This window comes from Galeopterus variegatus, unplaced genomic scaffold (genome assembly GCF_000696425.1).
Source record: "Galeopterus variegatus unplaced genomic scaffold, G_variegatus-3.0.2 Scaffold22766, whole genome shotgun sequence".
Classification (NCBI taxonomy): Eukaryota; Metazoa; Chordata; class Mammalia; order Dermoptera; family Cynocephalidae; genus Galeopterus; species Galeopterus variegatus.
Window position 1 is genome coordinate 1,693 of NW_007748877.1, and position 9,772 is coordinate 11,464.

Sequence of the window (9,772 nt, forward strand, 5' to 3'; positions counted from 1 at the left end):
AATAAAACAATATCTGTGGGGTTAAAGATGATTAGATGACTACATACTATTTAAGGATATACATTAAACTGGCTTGGTAGAGACTGGAATTCAGAATAAATATTGTAGTTTGCATGACAATGACTGAATATTGGTAACATTGTGGACAATGGGGTATAAGTGAGAAGATAGTGTGGTGGGTGTTACATATCAGGCATCCTAATGTGCTAGTATTTGTGACTTCTTCACTATTGAATATATTAAACTGCATTTCAGCGACAAATCTGTGTAAAACTAGAGAGTTGGAAATCAACTGCATATATGTTGTTTTAGAATTAAAGGGAGTGGTTGAAGTCAATTATAGTTAATGTACAGAATGAGAAGCGAGAAAAATGAGAAACTTCTCCACTTGTTTAGTACATTAGTTTCATTGTACATTGAATCCTCAGTGAAAACCAGTTAAATTTCTATTTATTCATTTTTTTTTTCAATTATCCAAAACATGGAATAATGCTTGTCTAATAATAGTTTTTATCAGTTTACATATATATTGAATAAATCAAGGAGCCATGGATTAATTAAACATCTCATGGGAAGACATATATTTGGTAAAATATATATATATATAAATAAATGTGTCTCTCTCTTTTTCCTTGTAAACATGTCCCATCTCTATATATCAGAACCTCTTGTTATGCTTCCATGCGAGTAAAAGATGTTTCTACTATTTAGGGAGGTTGACAACTTCACATGAGTTCTGGGATGATTGGCATGAGTCTTATCTTTACTTTTTTGTCATTTGCATTGGGATCAAATCCATTCTCAGCACATCACTATATGGTGAGGATATAATAAAGCTTTCTAAATGAGGACAGTCTATCATATCTAAACTCATATTTTCTCCCTTCTTCCTAGGATGTGAACAGCATTACAGCAAGGTATGTGTGGACACCAGGGATAGTCCTTTTGTGCTGTGAGAAAAAATTTGTAGTCATTAGAATTATCTGGTAATCAATGAGAATAAATCATCTCTGGGGCAGGAAAATGGAGATATAGTGTTATCTTAAATTTCTGATCATGATTCAGGGTTTGTGTGGCCTGTAACTATTGAGGATAGATCAGATTCCATGGTGTAGGATTTGAGTGGAGGGAAGTAATTAAATTTGGGTCATTCATGGTATTAGGGATAAGGTGTTGCAGTATCAGACCCTGTGACACCCCCGTTTTATTCAACCTGCGAGCCTAAATCTCACTCTGGTTTTGTATTTAATAGGCTCTTGACTTATCATGAGAGAGATGTATCTTTTCTGATTTCTAAAGACCTAGCATTGTTCATTGGGATAATTCTCACATGTTTATATTCTTCTCCTGAGAATACAAAAGACCAGGTTCTATTTTTTTGGTGTATGATTCTATTTACATTTCAAAAAAAAAAAAACAAAAAACTTGAATCTTTAGAAATAATATTTTGGCCCCGATGCAAACAATTGACTCATCTCAGCTACATACATTAGAAGAGTATGCAGAGGTTGTGTGCTTGTGTCTAAAATTGCACACTAACCTGGAAGCATCAAGCCGTTTCCAAACACATAAAACTCAAACCAATATTAGATTGGTCTTCATAATATCTTCTTCCCTTTCCAAGTGTTTGTAATTTTTCCCAGTGAACCTGAAACTTCATATGATATCTGAGGGCCTCACTACTGGGAACAGACATTGCAGATCATTGCCCTCTTTTGGTAAGATTCCCACATTTGATAGTTCTCAAACATCCAGGAGGCAGATTCTGCAACCTCACTTTCTGACCATCTCCCTGGGAACCCTCATTTGTGACAATGATGATTTTACACATTAGATTTTTTTTAACTAATCAAAGTTTTGTTTTGTTTTGTTTTAAAATCCATTATTTTATCATTTCCTATAAGTTCTAGCAGGAAGAAAGGAATGGGTTATTTGAAGGAATTCAGTGGTGTCTGAGAGACACAAGGTCAGAGGTGTGGGGGATTTTTCATCCCTAGGTGTCAGAACTTCACCCTGAAGACCCCAAAAACTTTCCCCAAGAAACAAAGCAGAGTTTTTCAAGCTCCGGATCTGAAAGGGATGCTGCAAGCATTGAAAGGTGAGGAGAGCTAGATCAAGTGTGTAGCTGTGGGATTCCAGAGGTAGCAGGTGCTAGATGGGGAAGATGGTGCAGTTTCTGGGTGTGGAATGAGGAGACAAGGGAGGACAGATGCTGGGTGCTGATGATGTGGTCACATTTCACGAGAAATGATCAGGGGCCTGGTTCATCCTCTCACTCACCTGTTCACGTCCCTATCACAGTCCCTTTTACTTCCCTAATCTGGAGAGAAAATAGATTTCAGTGCTGGGTCTTCTGTTTGTATTGAATATTATAAATTTTTATCATTTCAGAGCTGACAGATATGCAACTATACTGGGGTAAGGAGAAATCACAGTATCATAAGCCACCCTGTTGTCATCATCTTTCAGAAATCTATGTTCTCTAGTAGTTCTCATTTTTCAAGTCCCATGTTTCTCCTTCCATCTCGAACATACCTAACCCTACGTGTAACCTCTGAATAAAATTCCTCTTAGGTCCCTCTTAAGTTTCTCTCAAGATTCCTCTCATAATTTCAAAAACGATGCTACATCATACTGCTCACATGATCCTTAATTTTTCTACAGTTGACATGAAATTGACTCCAAGGAAAAATTCAAATACTTTTAATTTTTTTAATCCGACACAAGTGGAATTCTCATTTGAGAAGTGTTCAGCTCCTGCTAATTCAAGTAGTAATGATTATTACAGCATCGGAGGCTCCCCACTGATGACATCAGGACAACATTACTGGGAGGTAGATGTGTCCAACAAAAGCGCCTGGATCCTGGGGGTATGTGAAGTAAAAGACCTCCAATGGCTTGTGAGGAACTGTTTTACACAAGTTGTAAGTTACCAACCTAGACATGGTTATTGGGTTATAGGGTTAAAGAATCAAGTTGAATATACTGCTTTTCAGGACTCTTCCTCCAATGATCCCTTGATTGTGACCCTCTTCCTGCCAGTTCCTCCCTGGCGTATTGGGGTTTTCCTAGACTATGATGCTGGTACTCTCTATTTTTTTAATGTTACCAATGGGTTTCTCATCTATAAATTCTCTTCATGTCGCTTTTCTCCAATGGTTTGTCCATATTTCAATCCTATAAATTGTTCAGTCCCCATGACTCTGTGCTCGCCAAGCTTGTGAAGTTCCTACACCAACACCCACTTGCCTGGATGCATCTCACGCACCTGAACTCATCGGCACCATTCTAACCGTCTTTTCCTTGCTGCCTGCTCTTCAATCTATTTGTGCAAATTGCCTTGTGCCACATTCCTCCCAATATTTCATTTGCATTTATGAGAAAATTTTATTCATTATTTTCCATACTCAGGAAAAATGACTGATCCTTCATAAAGAAAGACCAGTATTGAGGTAACACCTCTGCCAAATCTTTACAACCCAATTCCCTCTGACACTGACTAAGAAAACAAAAACATATTTTTCAACAACTTTTTTATATTATTGAAGGGCATGTCTAGGAGTCACTCACTAAAGAATGAGCCATTAGCAGTGTGTCAGCTTATCCGTGATGCCCCTTATCATCAAGGTATGAAGGAGAAAATATAATTGCTTTATACAAAGAGTGGAGGCTTTGAGTACAGAGTGTCTGAGTTAAAATTCTGTCTTCCCACATACTAGCCATGTAATTTTGAATAACATTCTTAAATTGCTGTGCTTATTTTCTTTAAATAATTTTGGTATAAAAACTTCACCTAATACTTTGGATCACTGTGACAAAATTAATTCATTAAGTATAAAGCATCTATTTAAGTTCTCAACTTAATAATAAGTATTTGCTCTACTAAGTACTGAAAAATGTAACCTGTGGCCGTGTCCCATGGAACAGCTTGTGCCTTCGGAGGAACTAAGTTTACCTTTACTGAATTCTCATTTTTTTTAATGTCCTATACACCATCCTCAATACTACTCCAGCTCTGTCTTTTATATACATACATACGTACACACACACACATTTAAAATTTCATTGTAATTCTGATGTTGCTACAGTCTTGCCCTTATCAAGTAAACACAATTCTATGGGATTCAGTTTATTATTTGAAAAAGAATAATAAAAACTAACTTTACCAGATATAGTATTTTGAAACTTAAAAAACAGAATGTTTTCTTAATAACTTCTATCATTTCTAGCACATAAGAAGTAATCTAATAAGGTGTCTATTAATTTTTGTTTCTTTTCTCTGTTACTGAAATAAATGATTTATAAGAAAATGTGTTAGTTTACTTTCAAAATTATTACCCAAACTTTGCTTTTATAAATAGTGTAACTAGATTAAAGAACCACAGATTTTTATTTATTTTTTTTAAAATGTAAAATAAATGCTGTTGAATGGAAAAAAAAAATCTTCGCTATTATTGACTTCATAGAAACCTACCCTTCATTTTTGTTTTTATGTTCCTGAGAAATTCTGTCCCATTGGAAATTCTTTTTGGGTTTGCTCAGTGCTGAATATATATATATGCCCAGACAAAACTATATATATAGTTTTTTAAAATTTTTTTCCTTTCCAAACAGGCTGTCTAAACAAGTAGTATTTGCTCTTAACTCTGCTTGGCCACAGGAATTCAAGTCTCCATTTTGGATGAACTTTCATGAGAAAAGGAAGTCCAAGGTGGATGCTCTCAGTATCTGTGAATGTGTGTGCATAACCTACCTCAGCACCCATCCATGAGAACTGGGAAAGTCAAACTTATAAATTTTCCATGTGACCTCTGCCTTCCTGTCACCCTATTTACTGGAATGTCTAGTCCCCCAGTTCAAAATAAAGTATCTAGTTACAAGGAAATAAAGAACTAAAATTGTATATACAACAGAAAAGATCTGCACCCAGAGGGTGTCCAAGTTTTAAGAGGTTCCTGACCCCAGTAATGAATACCTCTACTGGAGCCTATGGGTTGCTCCCAGATACACTCTGTCTACTCAGTAAAAGGCTGACAAAGCCATTCTCAACTCAAAAAGTCCATTGGACACCAACTGTAGATTTTCTCTCCACTTCTGTGTCAGGTCTAGAACTTTCTTCTTCCTGTCCCTTCTGAATCTCTGAGCAACAATCATACCATCTTGTGTTTCTGGTACCTTAGAACTGTGCTGGGCCATTTATTAGGCAGATATGTGTCCACAGTGGGAAGTTTGAGTGGGCTCAGCAGAATCTTAGGGTATAAGGAGGCTTTAGCCTATAGAATTATCCATAGATAATGTGCAGGCCATGGTACCTAGAGAAATCACTAAAAGGTGATCAGAAATTTGTCACTTGGGGACCTAAGATCCTCACTGGAATAGATACAAGATCTACCTTCATTAGTATGATTTTCCATGACCTTCCTTTTCATTTGAGGATGATGCTCGGCTATCTCTTTGTACTGACTCTCAATCTCTCCGTGTTGCCCATTGTCATTTTTGCTTTTCTGCTTTTATTCTCAGCACCCACAGTTGCCACTCCCCTCTGCCATGTCTCTTCCAAACTAGTACCTCCCCCCCACCCCCAGCTCAGATGACTCATTTATTGTAGTGGGGTGGAAAGAGGGACATTGCTTTTCTTTTCAGTGTTGCTTTGCCACTGAGACCCTGCAGGTACATTTCCAGATCCTGGTTTGGCAGGGATTATCCAGAAAAACTATATATCTATATGAGATGGAGAGAGCAAGTGAGCAAGAGAGAGTAAGAGACAAAGAGAGAGAGAGTTAAAGAATCTGTCTTATGCAGTTGTGGAAGCTAGTAAGTCAACCACCTGCAGGATAGACTGAAGGAAAAAATGATGGTTCCGCTCCAGTCTGAAGACACTTTAGAAGCAAAGTTTCCTCTCTTTTGGGAGGTGGCGGGAGGGTGGAAAATCTGTCTTATTTTCTTTTAAGGCCTTCAATTGACTGGATTAGGTCCACCCATTTTTTGAAGGATAATCTGCTTTACTCAAAGTCTATTGGTATAAATGTCAATGTCATCTAAAAATGCTTTCACAGCAAAACTTAGACTAGTGTTTGGCCAGATACCTGGGCATGCTATGCTCCAGCCAAATTAACATGAAATTAAACAACACAAATTAACTCATTGTCAATTTGGCACCCATAAACATTTTTTTAACCATACTTAATCTCTAAATAAAGGCAATTATAAGGTGATACTTTCACCTAACATGATGCAACTATCCTGTGTACAACCAACATGAACTAACCCTGTTCCCAAGAGTGGATACAATGTTCACTCTTCTCCTCGATATTCTATAACTTAATACTAGGGTGTAAAGTGAACAGTTCATACATACTGTGATATAAAGTCGATAAATATGTTTTATGTTAAATGATAAAGCGTTAAAAGGATAAAAGTATTATATATATATATACATATACATATATATGCACAAACATAAAATAAAAAATACAGAAGACAATTTTGGTCCTTGTTTATTTAACTGGTCATGTGGTCACACCTGATATTTAACACCACCCATTCTCCCACTACTTATTTTGTATTCTTTTTGCCCTCAGCAAGTAGTTCAGCTATTTTGTGGTACTTTACCTGGTGAGGCAACCCAAACTTGATGAAACTTGGCCATTAGTACCCTGCCTCAGTTGGGTTTATATAAATCTGTTCATGTTACCATAACACAATACCACAGATTGGGTGACTTAAACAACACAAGTCTATTTTCTTACAGTTCTGGACACTGGAAGATCATGACTAAAGTGACAGTGAGATTTCTGTCTGGTGAGGGCTCTCCCCTGGAGTTGTAGACAGCAGATTTCTTGCCATGTTCTCGTGTGAACTGTTGTTTGTAAGGAAGGAGACAGAGAGAAAGAGAAGGGGAGCAAACTCTTTGGTGCCATCTCTCCTTATAAAAACACTAAGTCTTTTGAACCAGGTCCCCAACGCATAAGCTCATTTATCCTTAATTACTTCCTTAGGGGATCTGTCTCTAATAGAGTTACACTGGACTTCAACATATGAATTTGGCAGATAAAAACATTAATTTTATCAGAGAATTGTAGTTTTCTATTGACTTTAATCTCAGAGCATGATAATATTAAAAGATGCCCTAAAGATCTCCTGTATTCCAGAAATACTCTTTACTTCCATGTGGAGTAGGTGTCCAGTTTCTCCTTGATAGCCAGGATCAATCACCTCAGCTAGCACAGTGACTGTGTTCTTTGACTGTTGATTCAGAGGCATGAAGTGTCCAAACTGGCTGGGTGGAATTCTTAACTTCTCAGTTTAATGGAATCATCATTGTGTCTACTGGTGGAAGCATTTCACTTTGGAACTAAGATCTTTATGCCAGTAGAGCATAAGGTCGCAGGGAGAAAAGGCAACACTTCCATGCCCATCCCTTGATTCTCAGAGTGGTGAATTCTGACTATGGAAGAAGAAGCACCAGATATTGAGCACAGACTCAGAGCAAAAATAGCTTCCTACAGAACCTTCCTGCAGCCCTGCAAGATATTTTCATCTCAATGATGCTGTGACTTCATCTTAAAGGGCCATTTCACTGTTCTATCAAACCAGCTGCTCAGGATGGTGAGAAACATGTTAATAACAGTGAATTTATGAGTGTGGGCGCATTGCTACATTTCCATTGTTGTTAAGTGAGGTCCTCAAATCACAAGCAATGCAGTGTGGAATACCATGATGGTATATAAAGCATTCTCTAAATTCACGGATGGTAGTTTTGGCAGAATCATTGATTGTAGGGAAGTCAAATTTATATCTAGAGTGTCTATTCCAGGAAGAACAAAACACGGTCCTTTTATGATGGTAGTGTTTCAATAAAATCAATCTACCACCAACTTACTAATGTACTAGTGCTGCCAAAATATCACAGAATGGATGACTTAAACCACAGAAATTTATTCTCTCAGTTCTGGAGCCTAGAAGTACAAGATCAAGGTATCAGGAGCTCTGGTTTCTGCAGAGGCCTCTCTCATTGGCTTGCAGATGGCCATCTTCTCACTGTGTCTTCACATGGTCTTTCCTCTGGATATGCACACCTGGTGTCTCCTCTTACAGATACATCAATTATATTGAATTATGGCACTACCCTTATGACCTCACTTAATTTTAGTTATCACTTAGAAGGCCTTATTTCCTAATACAGTCACATTGGGGATTAGGGTTTCAACTTAAGTATTTACAGAGACAAAATTTAGTTCATAATACTGCACACTCTGAACTCCCCAAATTTATGTTCTTATACACCAAATGCGTTAACCCATTCCAGTCACACCAAAATCTAAATTTATTCCAGCACAAAATGTTACTTCAAAGTATCACCTAAAAATTAACTAAAGCAGGTATGGGTTATATTCAAAGTATGATTCATCCTGAGGTAAAATTTCTTTCCAGTCATAAAGCTATGAAACGAGACATGCTATATGCTTGCAAAACACAACAGTAGGACCAGCACAGCAGACCTTCCCATTCCAAATGAGAGAAACTTGAAACAAGAAATGAACAACAGATAAGGTCCCAAGGAAGTCCAAAGCCTTCTCCTTATTTAGGCAGCCCAAATGAGGAAACCTTCCCATTAATGAGAAATTAGCACTGAAAAATTTTATATTTCCTGCTTGTACTTTTTTGCCCTGTTGTCTATCTTATTCTTGTTCTGACTTCATGTTCCAGATGGTACCACTACAAAATGATGTAGCCACCACAGCATGGTTCCTTGACTGACATTGTGGAGCACAGTGATCTTCATCCATTAAATAACACAAGACACAGAGGGCGACTGAGAAATCTATGTGTGTTATTTTAAGAATACAAATATGTTACTGTTCAAAGAATAGAAAGTTAATCCTGGCTTATAAATTAGTTTTTACTCAATTAGAAATAATGAACCACATTGAAAATTTCAGTTTTTTGGGTAAGAGTGAAACTTTTACAATAAAGTAATGCTTATCTGAATATTTATACAAAATGCATTCTGAGAGCTGGCAGTTTTTCTTCATCATCTTTGTTGTCATGTAATACTATCATTGAGTATCACCCCACCCAGCCCCACACACAAAGGTAAGTTTCATAAAAGCAAGAAGAGAACTTATCTATTTTGTTCTTTACTGTCTCGGATCAATTTCAAAATGTTGTATATAGGGAGTGATATTCAGATAGAAACATAGATAGTTATATACCTGCAGATATAATTTTAATTGCATTTAACATAATGAAGAATATCATGGTTCTATTATTAGTGGATTCAAATGGAAAGAAGAGCAAAAGACTGGATGTGGTATTTGTGGGAGGGACAAGAAGGAAAGAAGCACTGGACAGAGAGGAGGTCCTTGAATGAGGGAGCTTGTCTCCTCTGGCCATCACAATCACCTGCCCTCCCCCAGGAGGTGCACTCCTCACAAACACATTGACACAGTGAGCCCTCTACCCACTACTATTGTTAGCAAGATACATAAACCAAATACAGACTAGAGCAAAAATGACATCTACTGTGTATCTCAGTATTAGCCACCCTGCTGCATACCATCCTCTCCTCTTACGTGCCTTTTGAGAATGACAACTGGAAAATCCATTATGAAAAAATTATCAGTTTGGGCCGAGCCCGTGGCGCACTCGGGAGAGTGTGGCGCTGGGAGCGCAGCAGCGCTCCCGCCGCGGGTTCGGATCCTATATAGGGATGGCCGGTGCGCTCACTGGTTGAGCGCGGTGCGGCCGGTCTCAAAAAGGACAAAAAAAG

General features: G+C 37.7%; 1 protein-coding gene across 1 annotated transcript; it reads left to right on the forward strand.

Moving 5' to 3' along the window:
• Positions 1-512: 512 nt before the first annotated feature.
• LOC103583415 (tripartite motif-containing protein 5-like) lies at positions 513-3,971 on the forward strand. Its single transcript, XM_008564732.1, has 4 exons — positions 513-917; positions 1,998-2,098; positions 2,392-2,418; positions 2,665-3,971. The coding sequence occupies exons 2-4, from the start codon at positions 2,080-2,082 to the stop codon at positions 3,222-3,224; spliced, it is 606 nt and encodes a 201-aa protein (XP_008562954.1). The 5' UTR covers positions 513-917; positions 1,998-2,079; the 3' UTR covers positions 3,225-3,971.
• Positions 3,972-9,772: the final 5,801 nt, after the last annotated feature.

Coding starts and splice junctions, on each gene's coding strand:
- LOC103583415 (XM_008564732.1), top strand. Junction 2,419..2,664: donor AGATATGCAACTATACTGGG/GTAAGGAGAAAT, acceptor ATTTTTCTACAG/TTGACATGAAATTGACTCCA.